We start from the raw sequence: 15,118 nt of genomic DNA, 5'->3' as shown, positions 1-15,118 counted from the left end.
TTTTGATCCCCACTTCTCTCAAATCTACAAACCAAAGAGCAAAACTTTAACATAGTTTGACCTAGCTTGGTGTGCTGAAGACGAGTTGAACTATACTTTAATTCTGGTTAGGGATGAATAAAAGTCATTTGACATTTCCTAGGCAGTGAAGACAATCAGGGTAGACAACACAGCACTGTATTTGTTGGATCGCGAGGTCATGCGTGATCTTAGACAACTTTTCACACATGCTTGCACACACACACACATACACACACTTGAGCTTTCAGCATCCATTTACAAGTATGTGTTGGAGGGTTTATCTAAAGAAAGAAAGAAAAATGCATCATGGCATTTTGTTTTTTTACCTGTGCGAATGATTCAGAGCAAGATCAGGTTTTCTCATCTTCAAGTAGCAGATTACAAGCTTGGTTTCAATAAAACTGGCAATACTTGAAATATCTCTTGGACAGGCTTCAAAGGGTTTCCCTAAAGCTGCACCTTTGCTGCAAAGCTTCAAAAAAAGAAAAGAAAGAAAGCTGAAACATGAAACAGAGTGAAAATACTGACTTATTTTTAGTTTGATAATAAGTAAATCACATTCAGGGATGAAATGAAATATAGTATGATCTAGGTTTTGCATAGATAAACATACTGTGCTTACTATATAACCTTGAAGGAGAAGTTAATATGTTAACCTCGTAGCCTTTATGCAAGGAGTTAAAATTCAGAGATATGGGCTTACCTATGGCCAAAGTTTTAATGGACGTGGTGGCTCAGTAGCTAAGACGCTGAGCTTGGGAGTGCCCCCTGTGAATGTGCCCTGTCCCCCCCACTCCATGAAGACCAGTTGGCCGGCAGGAGGTGTGCGTGCATGCATGGTTCAGCTGGGCTGGGCGACGGCTGGTGTGCCCGCAGAGAGAGCTCTACATGCCACCTCTGGCACGCATGTCATAGGTTCACCATCACAGTTCTAGGATCCGTCATCCGATTAGAAGTGTCAAATTTCCTTTTCGTGACACTGAATAAGGTCTGTGTGGAAAAGTAGCAGGGAAAGCTGTTATCTAGAAGGCCTTTGATGTTTGGAGTTTTAGATATCTATACCAGGAGTGGGTTCCTGCCAGTTCTAACCTCTTCTATAGAAAAGGTTCCACAAATCTACCATGCCGTTTAGAACCGGTTCCAGCTCTCCCCCCCTGCCCATCCGCACCACACTTGCCCCGCCCACTGCCCACTGATTGGCTGGCTCACCAATCACCCCGCCCGCCTCTAAGAGTCCTATCTAAACCTTAAAGTCTTAAAGCTGTCAAGTTTGAACACTCCTGGGTTTTTTTTCTAAAGGGTTAGGGGTCCAAGGGTCTTGTAACTTGACAGCTTTAAGACTTGCACACTTCAATGCCAGAGTTCCTGAGCCAACATGACTGGAGGAGGAATTCTGGGAGTTGAAGTCCACAAGTCTTAAAGCTGTCAAGTTTGAACACCCCTGGTTTTTTTTTTTCTAAAGGGTTAAGGGTACAAGGGTCTTGTAACTTGACAGCTTTAAGATTTGCGTGTTTCAATGCCAGAGTTCCTGAAACAACATTTTGGTTGCTAAGCAAGAGTTTCAGTGAGTGAGTTTCACCACATTTTACAAGTTGGCCACGCTCACCCAGTCACATGACTGCCAAGCCACTCCCACTCACACATGACTGGAAAGCCACTCCCACCTGGACACATGGCCAGCAAGCCACTACCACAAAGCAGGCCACACCTACAGAAGAGGTTCTAAATATGTTTAAAACCCACCACTGATTTATGCCCATAACAGCTTCATAGGCTATGCATTCTCTTCTCCTCATGTTCATTGTTGGAGCACGATTAAATGCTACTCTTTGATAAAGATTCCCAAAGAGACTTCTTTGAACATATGATGGATGAACTGAATGGACCATTAGAAACATTTTCTCCCAGCGATAAGACAAAGAGTTTGATTTTCATATCTCTCAGTCAGGGAGAAAAGGCGATTTCCCCAAAGAAATTTTAAAAACTCCTTTCTCAATTTTTTACTTGCACAGCTCTGAAGAGTTTCAGATTCGCTTGGATCCATCTACCAAGAAAATTGTGAAAAAAATTAAGTGGAAAAATCATGTTAAAATGGAAATCATTTCTGCTCTTAATTCTTGCTTTATGGAAGGGAATCGCATGAGAAGTGGATTGCAGAATACTTTACGGATGCAACAGGTTTATTTTCAGGTTCAGAATAGAATAGAATAGAATAACAGAGTTGGAAGAGACCTTGGAGGTATTCTAGTCCAACCCCCTGCCCAGGCAGGAAACCCTACATCACTTCAGACAAATGGCTATCCAACATGTTCTTAAAGACTTCCAGTGTTGGGGCAGTCACAACTTCTGGAGGCAAGTTGTTCCACTGATTAATTGTCCTAACTGTCAGGAAATTTCTCCTCAGTTCTAAGTTGCTTCTCTCCTTGATTAGTTTCCACCCATTGCTTCTTGTCTTGCCTTCAGGTGCTTTGGAGAATAGCTTGATTCCCTCTTCTTTGTGGCAACCCCAGAGATATTGGAACACTGCTATCATGTCTCCCTTTGTCCTTCTTTTTATTAAACTAGACATACCCAGTTCCTGCAACCGTTCTTCATGTTTTAGCCTCCAGTCCCCTAATCATCTTTGTTGCTCTTCTCTGTACTCTTTCTAGAGTCCCAACATCTTTTCTTCATCGTGGCGACCAAAACTGAATGCAGTATTCCAAGTGTGGCCTTACCAAGACATTATAAAGTGGTATTAACACTTCACGGGATCTTGATTCAATCCCTCTGTTTATGCAGCCTAGAACTGTGTTGGCTTTTTTGGCAGCTGCTGCATATTGGTTTTCATTCGTGTTCTTCTCCCATAAAATGCAATATAGAATAATCACCCTACCATTGCATGCCTCAAAACCATTCTGAAATTGAAATCCAATGTTCTCTCCCTATTAATATGGAGCAGTTCAAGAGGCACCATAGGAAGACAGCAATTTTCTCTCCATTTCGTATCTTCTTTTTCTATGATGACAGTGGCTGCAACCTGCATCATTGGATTTCTGACACATGGGCACCAAATGTCTTGGAGAAGTAAATTTGGAGGGATATATTAAATAAGGTAATACATTAGAGGGAATAATTTATTTCCATTGAATTTCACTTTCCTCTCTTCCCAGTTCTCTCTGTGGCTTCTTTTGCTAACATTATCAATCGTTATTAATTAAATTGTTGATATGCTGACCTCCAATTAATCACTACTGCTGGTTTAATTGTAAGAAAAGGATTGGAAGATTTGCTTTTGATAAAAGACAGTTTAAAGTTGGGGAATTTAAGTGGGGGAAAATACAATGTTATTCTCACTAATCTCTAGCTGAAATTCAGCTTTTCACTTAATAATGAATGTAGGCAATCAAGTAATTTAAGGCCTCTAGACTTGAAAAAATATTGATTAACTTCAAAACAAATCTCAGTTTTGTGGCAGTCTTAAGGGGCTTCCACACAGAAGAGGGGGTTGACCTATTCTCCAACCCCCCCCACCCCGAAGACAGAACAAGAAGCAATGGATGGAAACTAATCAAGGAGAGAACCAACCTAGAACTAAGGAGAAATGTCCTCATAGAACAATTAACCAGTGGAATGGCTTGACTTCAGTATTAAATTGTAAATTGTAAATTGAATGAATTTATATGCCACCCAATCCCAAAGGACTCCAGGCGGCTTACAAAATACAGGACTAAAAAAATAAAAAGTTAAAAATAAGGAAAGAGAAAAAACAGATTAAAAAGCAACACATCATACACTCAATCTAGGTGGGACTGGACCTCATTCGTGAGGTCAACAGCCCCAGGCCTGCCGGAATAGCCAGGTTTTTGTGGCCTTTCGGAAGGCCAAGAGAGTGGGAAGGGTCCGGATGTCTGGGGGTAGATCGTTCCACAGGGCCGGAGCAGCTACAGAGAAGGCCCTCCCCCGAGGAGTCGCCAGTCGGCATTGTCCGGTCGACGGCACCCGGAGAAGGCCCCTCCTATGAGATCTTATCGGCCGTTGGGAGGTATGTGGCAAGAGGCGGTCTCACAGATATCCGGGTCCTAGGCCATGTAGGGCTTTAAAGTTGATAACCAGCACCTTGAAGCGCGTTCGGAGACCGATAGGGAGCCAGTGCAGCTCGCGGAGGATAGGTGTAACATAGGTGTATCTAGGTACACCCGATATCGCTCGCGTGGCTGCATTCTGGACCAATTGTAGTCTCCGAACACTTTTCAGGGGCAGCCCCATGTAGACCGCGTGCTGAAACTGCTGATGCTCCATCACTGGAGGTTTTTAAGAAGAGATTTGGGTAGTCACTTGTCTGAAATTGTACAGAGTCTGCTGCTTGAGCAAGGGGTTGGATTAGAAGACTTCCGAGGTCCTTTCCAATTCTGTTATTCAGGCGCTAAAATTATTTAAATTTCATTGGCATTTGAGACGCTTATATAGGATAGTGTTAAGATTGGAGAAGGAAGCACTTCGCCTTCCGGAGGCCTCACATTTCTATCTCCAGCTTGATTTACCAGACCAGAAACCCTAAAATCAAGCCACAGAAATCAAGTCTTGAATTTGAGCAGGGCTTACAGTCTGTCCTGGGGGAGGGACCAAAAGAGTTCCGTGAGTTGTTAATCCTAATTTAGTGTGACATCGCCTGTGACTAAGAGAAATGTACACTGGAGAAAAAAAATAATTTGGGAGGAAGAATGGAGAAAGAAGAGAAGCGCTTTGATTCTTGGGTCTTGCTTTATAGCTTCTCCTTTCTCCTACAAAGAGATTCATAGAAACATGGTATATATGGACTAGAAGGGATCATGCAGGTTAGCTTTGTCCTGCCTCTCATTTGGTGGAGAAAGCTATTAATTCCAGGAATGCCCTTCTAGCCTCCATCTAAAAATCTCCAGCTAGGGAAGTCCATCACCTTTTTACGCAGACTTTCATTACTTTACCACACTGGGGAATTCTTTTCATCTTTCAGTCAAAACCTTTATTTTTAATGTTAGCCTTCTGATCCATTCTTGCTTTCAGTTTCAACAGCGAATGGGACCATTTGGTCTTGCCAAGGACCAGTTGTTTAGGTATTTATTTTTACAGCTATTATGCCTAGTTCCTTAAAGCAATTCTTAGAAAACCAGCCACGAGTGGAATTTGGAGGTTCTCTGGCATCCATAGCAGCCCCACCTCTAGTTGACAACTACCTGAACTGTTTTTTTCCTCATTTTCAGACTGAGAAGATGTCAGGAGGACAACAAAACCTTGGAATATGCTACATAAACGCTAAATATGACACCTCTTTAAGATGATCTTGCCTTTTCCAGGAAAAAGAAGAGGATTGTATATGACACTTCTCAGCTTCAACTCGCCATATCATCTTGTTATATGTAAGCGCTATAAACCAGGGAGTTCATTACTTGCAATTTTACTCCTATCATGTATATATCCTTTGAAGTGTTTCAGTGAGGATAAGATCTAAATGCAACTAAAACTCACTGAGAAATGTTTTCAAACACCCCAGAAAACACCAAGGTCTTGTCAAACATTTGGATATTTGTTTGGATGTAACATCAACCTTCAAGACTTGATGGAGTTTATGTATTCCCTTATTTCAAAAGTAAGGGGACTGCCAGGTTTTAAATATTGACAAATGTGAGGTGGTTTTGCATTAAATATGTCCTCTGAATTCTTTGAAAGGAAACTTTTATTGATTTACGAATTCTGAAGAATTCAGTTCCTCACATTTGAATAATTTATTGAATGTTTTGATGTGGAATGGAAAAAAAATGAACTTGGATTTAAAGTGTTGCAATGCCATAAATCGTCCTATGGGGAAATCTCAGTATAGTTTTCACATAAAAAGGAAAAGATACAGAAAATAGCAAAACAAATGACCCAAGAGCTAAAGACATTCATTTTTGAGGAAAGATTATTTTTGAAACTTTTCATCTTATAGGAAAACAATATGTGACTTGCTTTGCTGTGGTTTCTCATGATTTGATAAATCCGGCGCAAAATACCCCCCCCCCCATATTTATTAAACAAATAGATAATGTTGAGTTTAATTTCCCAGCCAATCTTTGCAAGCATCATTTACTATCAGAATATTGCATAACACCACTCACTTTTCCTATGGCCCGTTTTGTAATAAAAACAGTAACTTGAGATTCTAAATTGCCAAGTGACTCAATAGTTTCCCAATTCCGCTTAATATTATGTAGCATATTTTTTTATATTTGCTTGGATACATACTAGTAGGTACTGTATAAATTTGGTTTTATACATACATGTATTATTCTATTTGCATAGACTACCTATACCCTAATTTACAGTTAAGGAAGGACTTATAAATACAGATGACCATTTTCTGCCACCTGTTTTTTTTCTATGACAAGTAAGTAACATTTTGGGTCTTCCATTAACCTTGATTCTGACCAGAGCCATCTGCATTGAATAGATAAGCTCTGCAGAATTTCTTCCCCTTCTTCCTTGTCAATCTTCCTGAACTCCTTTTTGGACTTAACCCTTCTAACTAACAAGCCTTCAGCAGTATAAAACCCTCCTAATCCAACTGATTCAGAGTCAGATTTAGTTTATTTGTATGCCGCCCTTCTCCGGGAGGGACTCAGGGCGGTGAACAACTCAAAAGGGAAAGGGGAACATAGAACACAATACACGTAGTTAAAATAACCAACAATCATGCAACCAAACAGGTCGAGCGGGGAGGGGAACTCATCAACCCCAGGCCTGCCGGCAAAGCCAGGTTTTGACGGCTTTTTGGAAGGCCTGGAGAGAGGTGAGGGTCCGAATCTCTGCGGGGAGTTCGTTCCAGAGGGCCAGAGCTGCCACAGAGAAGGCCCTCCCCCGGGTAGTAGCCAGGTGGCATTGGCTGGTAGACGGAACCCGGAGGAGGCCGACTCTGTGTGATCTAATGGGTCTTTGGGAGGTAATTGGCAGCAGGCGGTCTCTCAAGTACCCAGGTCCAATACCATGAAGGGCTTTATAAGTTACGACTAGCACTTTGAAGCGTATCCGGAGACTGATCGGTAGCCAGTGCAGCTCACGGAGGATAGGTGTAACGTGGGTGTACCGAGGTGCACCCACAATCGCTCGCGCAGCTGCGTTCTGGACGAGTTGAAGTCTCTGAATACTCTTCAAGGGCTGCCCCATGTAGAGCGCAACTCAAGTTTGCCAACTCACATTGTTCTTTCATAGACCATACCTCTTCAACAGTCAAAGCTATCTACAACGATTCTAGTTTCCAGCCATTATGACCTTGTTTTATAGTTCTTCCATCTCTTTCTCAAAGTTAAAAGTTTTAGGGTTCCACCCACAAGTCCATCACATGGTCCAATCTTCCACTGCCACGCTGGCAGTTGCACCCATACAGTTCTGGTCAGGTGCAGAGGTGCAGAAGTGCAAAGGATGGTCTTGGCTTTCTAGGAAGAATTTTGTTATGGCTACATAGCATCTAACTGAGTACAATCCCACCTCCAATTTTCCCACAATAGAAAATGCATAGTAAAATAATAGAAAGTGTGGTGGGCCAAAGATCCAAAAGAAAAGATGGCTGCAGGCCTGACTCCTTCAGCAGTATAAAGGCTTCCTAATCCAACTCAAGTTTGCCAATCCGTATTGTTCTTTGCTAAGGTCATGCCTCTTCAACAGTCAAAGCTATCTACAACTATCATAGTTTCCAGCCATTGTGACCTTGTTTTCTAGTTTCCATCTCCTTCTCAAAGTTTAAAATTTCACATCTAATGCCAGCCCAGATATGTGGCCCCTCCTTTTCTCTTCTTTTGCAAACATTTTCTGTGAAAACTAAATTATGCCCTGCTCCCACCTATTTCTTATCAGGAAGACCAGTGCAAAGTGTTTTGATTAAATTTCTGTGGTGATATGTGAATAGCCAGCAGGAAGCCCAGGCTGATTGCAGATTGTCACAACAAAGAGTTGTGATAGAGGACACAATCAAGTTATTGTCCCCATATCTTGCTTATGGAAGAAGCTGCTTGAATGCTATGGAAACTACATGGTTGGCTCCACACAGTTGGCTCCACACGGATTACTTCTGACTGTTCAAGGTTTTTCTGAGCGTCTTCAGCGATCACGTAACATATTGATGTTTTCTTATTACAGAAATGGTCTTTCTTTCAGGACGTACCTTTTATGAGAGGTTATGGTACTGCACATTGGAGTATAGCATACCATTCATTGCAATTTGCTAGATTGTAGGTAGATTTTTATTTATTTATTTATTTCATCAAACATGTATTAGACAACATATATGTATAAACATGATTTTGGATGCATGACATGGATGTGCATAAAAAGAAACATTAGGAGCCAGGGGCTGGATGCTGTTAAAGACTGGATGGGGGTTAACAAGCTTGTGCTCAATCCAGAAAAGACCGAGTGGCTGCTGTGTTTCCCTCCCAAGAATTGGCCAAGTACTCCATCTCTCAGGCTGGGGGGTCAAATATTACGCCCCTCAGACAGGGTTCGCAACTTGGGGGTCCTCCTGGACCCACAGCTGACCTTCGAACATCATTTGTCAGCTGTGACCAGGGGGGCATTTGCCCAGGTTCGCCTGGTACACCAGTTGCGTCCCTACCTGAACCGGGAGGCCCTCACAACAGTCACTCATGCCCTTGTGACCTCTAGGCTGGAATATTGCAATGTGCTCTACATGGGGCTGCCCTTGAAGAGCATTCGGCGACTCCAGCTAGTCCAGAATGCGGCCGCGCAAGCGATAGTGGGTGCACCTCGGTTCACCCACGTAACACCTATCCTCCGCGAGCTGCGCTGGCTACCTGTTGATCTCTGGGTGCGCTTCAAGGTGCTACTTATCACCTATAAAGCCCTTCATGGTAGTGGGCCTGGGTACTTGAGAGACTGCCTACTGCCAATTACCTCCACCAGACCGATTCGATCGCATCGATTAGGCCTCCTCCGAATTCCATCTTCCAGCCAGTGCAAACTGGCAACTACCCGGAGGAGAGCCTTCTCGGTGGCTGCTCCGTCCCTTTGGAACGAACTCCCCGTGGAGATTCGGACCCTCACCACCCTCCAATCCTTCCGCGCTGCTGTAAAGATCTGGCTGTCCCGGCTGGCCTGGGGTTAAGATTATAGCCCCACTCGAATTGTGCGATTGTTGTGTTTTTCTTTTTTTAACATGCTGTATTGTCTATTGTTTGTTGTTTCCCCTTCCCTTTTGAATTGTGAGCCGCCCTGAGTCCCCTTAGGGAAAAGGGCAGCATACAAATAAAGGCAAAAGTAAAAGTAAAAGTAAAAAAGGACGGGGACGGTAGGCACATTGGTGCGCTTATGCATGCCCCTTATAAGCCTCTACGGAATGGGGTGAGGTCAACGGTAGACAATCTAAGGTTAAAGTTTTGCAGTTTGGGAAAGAAACTACATATTCAGGTAGAGCATTCCAGGCATTGACCATTCTGTTGCAGAAGTCATATTTTCTGCAGTCGTCTTTGGAGTGGTTTACCATACGTTTGTATCGCCCTGAGTCTCTCGGGAATAGGGCGGCATACAAACTTAATAAAATGAAATAAATAAAATGAAATATCTATTTATAAATTTAGGCCTTCAACCAGAGGTGGGTTCCTACCAGTTCACACCAGTTCGGTAGAACTGGTTCATCAAATCTACCGAACCGGTTAGAAGAGGTTCCACCAGTGGACCGGGAAAGCAGGCCACACCTATAGAAGAGGTTACAAATTTTTTTGAAACCCACCACTGACACACACACACACACACACACACACACACACAGACTCACACAGAGAGAGAAAGAGAAAGAAAGGAAGAAAGAAAGAAAAAAGAAAAAAGAAAGAAAAAGTGAGAGATGAAAGAAAAAAAGGAAAAAGTGACCGAGAGACAAAAGGAAGGAAAGAGAGAGAGAAAGAGACAGAGAAAGAGACAGAGAGAGAGAGAGAGAGAGAGAGAGACAGACAGACAGACAGACAGACATGACCGGCAAGCCACTCCTACCAAGTCACATGTCCGGCAAGCCACTCCCATAAAGGAGGCCACACCCACAGAGTAGGTTCAAATTTTTTTTGAAACCCATCACTGCCTTCAACCTAAATTTATTATACCTGATGAAGAAAAAAAATATTCTGGATGGTGTTATCCAATACTGAATTCCGAGAAAGAGGATGGGAAACTGAATCACTTCCCAACAAGTATCTTCCAAATGCTTTGGGACTATAACTTAAACAGCATTTTAGGACCGAGAGTTTCAGCAATTGCACATCCGAAGAGAGTCAGGTTGAGAAAGGGACCGGCGAATGATTGAATGAGTTGCTATCTGTGCATGTGATCATTTATATAAAAAAAGAAAAAATAAATTCAAATTATATCTTCGTGCTATCACTGCTCACTGTTCAATCTGCCTTGCTTCCTTAAGCAATTCAACATTTTAGTGGCAGCTTAGGATACATTTTCAGCTGAGTGAGCTGATTAAAAAAATCATGTTTTTATTGTTAATGAGTGATGTGTAAATAACTTCCTGCACAATATCTTGAAATTTTCATTTCATGTTAATTCAATACTAAATCTACATGCAGCTGCCATCCAAGTGCCACTAAATTTACTAGGCTTTATGGAAACTCTTCTGCAATTGCTGTCATTGAGTTTTATTATCTGTTATTCTTGTGGTGTTGTCAATGAGCTAGGTGGACATTGACAAGGTTGGGAGTCTGAAACGCATGGTAATATCTTGGCCCAGGAAAGTTTTTATGGGTGACTTGTATTAACTAGGGTATTCTTGGAATTTGTTTGCAACACCCTAGAAGTACATACTGAATGCTGGTTCAGATAGCTGGACCCTTTGTTTTGTAGGAAAACACATATACCTAAAGCATATACCTAAAGCACATATACCAAACTTACTTAGCACAGTGCCAAAGACAGTTATATTCTATCAATGGCTTTTGAGTAGATCTTATCTAATTATCTACTCTTAATAAATGAAAAAAAAAATGAGTTAGTGCTTCCGTATTACACTATTGATTTTTTAAAAATATGTCACTGGTATGAATATTAGAGCCAAGGTGGCGCAGTGGTTAAATGCAGCACTGCAGGCTACTGCTAGATCAGCAGGTCAGCGGTTCAAATCTCACCGGCTCAGGGTTGACTCAGCCTTCCATCCTTCCGAGGTGGGTAAAATGAGGACCCAGATTGTTGGGGGCAATATGCTGACTCTCTGTAAACCGCTTAGAGAGGCCTGAAAGGCCTATGAAGCGGTATATAAGTCTACTGCTATTGCTATATTGCTATATACCGCTTCTTGGATTATCCGGGAGCCTATTTAGATAGATAATATGAAATCAGCTCATTAACTACATTTAAATCAGATCTTGTATTGTACCATATCTGTACGGATAAAACAGTTTGGCTGCATTAAAAGCATTTTCACTGCGTTATGTTTCCTTTTTTTTCTGAGCATGAGTTCTCCCTCCAAAAAATAGCACATGTAAGTTTGCGATAAAGATCATTTGTGTACAGCAATGATTGACCAATGATTGTGATATCTGTCTGGGACAGATATGAGCTAACAGGGTTGTTTCACTATGGGGCCCTTTAGTTAAATAATGTCATATTTTGGGACTTCAGAAATGTGCCTTCTCAATCATGGCACCTGGCAGAAGAATCAGATTTTCTTGGAGTTCCGAGTGGCTCCCACGTTGATGATATTTGAGAGGGCCTTAAAGATATATAGTAGCTGTTCTCCAAGGCTTGGACTAAGTTGGCTGGATGCCCCTTATGGCAGGGATGTCAAACTCTCAGCCTATGGGTCAGATGTGTCACGCGCTGGCCACGCGCACACCTGGTTTGGCGAAGGGGAAAAAAGTCCCGATATGTCACGTGACACCGCCATGATGACACGAGTTTGACACCCCTGCCGTATGGGATAAATTTGTATATGTTTTATGTTTTGGCAGGAGTTGCCATTTTTTCTTTATTTTTATTTTTACTTTATTTATCTTATGTTTTTTTATATTAAATAAAATTTATATTTTATTTTATTAATATCACATTGTGAGATACCAGAGTTATTCTGGAGTTATTCAGTGCCTAGGAACATATAAATTAAATTAAGCAGTGAATTTTAATTTTGAAAAGGAAAAGATGAAACTATGAACAAATGCAGATAATGGTCGGGCTTTATTTTCTGTTTTAAAAATGAAAGGATGAGTGGAATTTGCCTGTAGATTGAGGTTGATATACACAGCTGGTCGGTGGCTTGGCATTCAACTTGATGTAGTTTTTATGCAAATTGTTATATTAGGAAATTGAGTTCCTATTATGAGTAAACAATGTACTGTGCTTATAGCTAATATTTCCTTCTTTCTTTCCCTCCCTCCCTCCCCTTCCCTCCTCAATTTGATGGTAAAAAGTATCTTTCTCACTTTTTTTCTAAAGAGAAGACAATGTCAATGAAATTGTCATAAATGTAGTGCAGAGTTCCAAAATTAATTTCTAACACTGTGTGGATGTCCTATCTATCATGACACAATCATCTTTGTTGTAGTATACAGCCTCCCTGATTTCTCATACTTCAATTTAATTTCCATGGAAGGGGAAAAAATAACTACTTCTTGCCATTCCATTTCCCCAAAGATAAATAACACTTTTAAAATACATTAGAAATACATTCCAAAGTACTCTGAGAATAAAATAGAAACACGTGGGCTTTTTTTGTAGGAGAGTAAATCTTTTGGGAATATTATATTTTTATGGAATTAACAATAGTGCTTTAAATATTACTTCTGTGTTCCCCTCCCAGAACGAAAATTTTACAGGGTCCGTTCCAGATGGTGAGTTTTTCTGCCAGTCAGTCTTTCAATTACATATCTATATCTATCTATCTATCTATCTATCTATCTATCTATCTATCTATCTATCTATCTATCTATCTATCTATCTATCTATCTATCTATCTATCTATCTATCTATCTATCTATCTATCTACCTACCTACCTACCTACCTACCTACCTACCTACCTACCTACCTACCTACCTACCTACCTACCTACCTACATCTATCTATCTATCTATCTATCTATCTATCTATCTATCTATCTATCTATCTATCTATCTATCTATCTATATCTCTCATCTCTCTCTTCCTCCCTTCCTCCCTCCCCCTCCCCCCCCTCTCTCGGCTGTACCAAAAAGGGAAACATTTACAGTTGTTTAGATACAAAGCCTTACATAGAACAGGGTCAGAATGACTGAAATTATTAAGTGTGACAGCAATAGCAATCATAATGAATGTACTTCTTGGGTTGAATAATTTACCATAGATGTCTTGAGCAACTATTAATGTCTTGAGAATTAAGAGCAGTAATTAAGAAGTTCTTACCTAAGATCAAGTCAAGTATCCCTCAAAGCTGTGGTGTCAGGGTTCCAAGTAACACCCCCAACGAAAGAAGACTCCCGAGGGTTGAGTTTCCTCAAAGTTCCAATTTATTAGCGATGTCATATTGGCACATCTGGGAAAACCCGAATCTGAAAGTTTCCAGGTTTTCCCCCACCCAAAATGAAAGTCCAAGTCCCTGCCCAGCACCCACATGTCCATCACATGGCCCAATCAGACACCATCTGAACCGGAGATGCCTCCCAGTCACCTCATCGCAGCTGCAGGGTCAATAGACCTTGATTTTCTGAGAAAGGAATGTTATTTAGACTACATATCTCCCATACTCCATATAATCCCCCCACCCGTTTTTCCACAGTAGAAAATGTGGCAGGCTGGAAGGCCCAATGCAAAAGATGGCTTCCAAGTCTGACATATTTCTTGACCATGGAAGTGCTGAAGCTAAGTCTATTTAAATCAAAGGTTTTAAAACATAAAAGTGGTTCTTAAAATGGTTGATCTAACTCAACTGTTTTCCTTGTTTCAAATGATGTCCTTACCTCCACAAAAAACAACTCCCCCCCCCAAACAAACAAAAACAAAAATGGATTCTGTTGTTTTACACAAGAGTCATAAACAAGAGTCACCTTGCAGTGAGAAGGGTGACAAACATATTTCATGAATAAATAATTAAACAAACATTTTCAGATTACCCAAATAATCCTTAAGCATGCCCAAGTTTGTCTCCCCTGTTGAATAATCATGTCTGATGGGGTGTGTGTGTGTCGCTAATTACCCCCAGTTTAGGAACCTTTGGTGTAGAGAGACTTTAGTTAAAAACATTTGTGAGAAACTGCCCTTGAAAAGTCAAAAGCAGGGTTGTCCAAAGTTGGGAACTTTAAGACTTGTGGATTTCAACTCCCATAATTCTTTTCCCAAGTTCCCAAGTTTGGACACCCCTGGTCAAAAGTCTGTAACATCCACTGGGAAAGATAGAGACTCAAAGAGATACCAGAGACTTTTGCTTGAATAACACAAAAAAATACCTCCTAAACGTTTTGATACTATGTTATCTCTTTTTCTCTTTCTTGATTGTCATTGCCTCATCATCCCTGAGACACGGCTGAATATTTGGGTACCTGGCTTAGCAAGGGCACTAAGAATCCTGATTTCATTGGCCCACTGGCTTTCAGGGTTCCAAATAGCATCCAAAAGTAAATCCAAAGTATTGCTCAAAGTTCCAATTTATTAAGAGAGCCATGTTGGCACATCTGGGAAAACTCAAATCTGAAAGCTTTTCCCCACCTAGTTGAAAGTTCAAGATCTTGCCCCCACATCCACAAGTCCATCACATGGTCCAATCTCCCACTGCCTTGCTGGCAATTCCACCCATCCAATTCCGGTCAGGTGCAGAGGTGCAGAAACAATGGATGACCTTGGCTTTCTAGAAAGAATGTTGTTATGGCTACATAGCATTTAACTCCATACCATCCCCCCTCCCATTTTCCCACAATAGAAAATGCATAGTAGAATCCAAAAGAAAAGATGGCTGCAGGCCTGACACTGGCATAGCAAAGTTGCCTCTGGGGTCCCCTTTTGAGGTTGCTAAGCTTATCTCACAACACAACAATACCAAAGCTGCCAGATGTAATTTGATTATAGCATAAATGCTAAAGAATTTGAGTGGTGCATTGGCCGAGAGGTGGAGTTCTCGCCTCACAATTGGGG

The 15,118-nt window shown here is 41.4% G+C and overlaps 1 protein-coding gene across 2 annotated transcripts in view; it reads right to left on the bottom strand.

Annotated features, from left to right (window-relative positions):
• SPATA16 (spermatogenesis associated 16) overlaps positions 1-15,118 on the bottom strand; it is a 209,127-nt gene that overhangs the window by 169,889 nt on the left and 24,120 nt on the right. For both annotated transcript variants that reach the window (XM_014053709.2, XM_087726134.1), the window contains exon 2: positions 348-493. In XM_014053709.2, the coding sequence (XP_013909184.2) occupies positions 348-493 (146 nt within the window). The remainder of the gene's footprint in view (positions 1-347; positions 494-15,118) is intronic.

Source organism: Thamnophis sirtalis, unplaced genomic scaffold, assembly GCF_051295495.1.
Source record: "Thamnophis sirtalis isolate CommonGarterSnake01/CBP01778 unplaced genomic scaffold, rThaSir2_p1.2 scaffold_11, whole genome shotgun sequence".
In the NCBI taxonomy this organism is placed as follows: domain Eukaryota; kingdom Metazoa; phylum Chordata; class Lepidosauria; order Squamata; family Natricidae; genus Thamnophis; species Thamnophis sirtalis.
The sequence above is the reverse complement of the archived record's forward strand: the minus strand, read 5'-3'. Positions and strand labels throughout refer to the sequence as shown.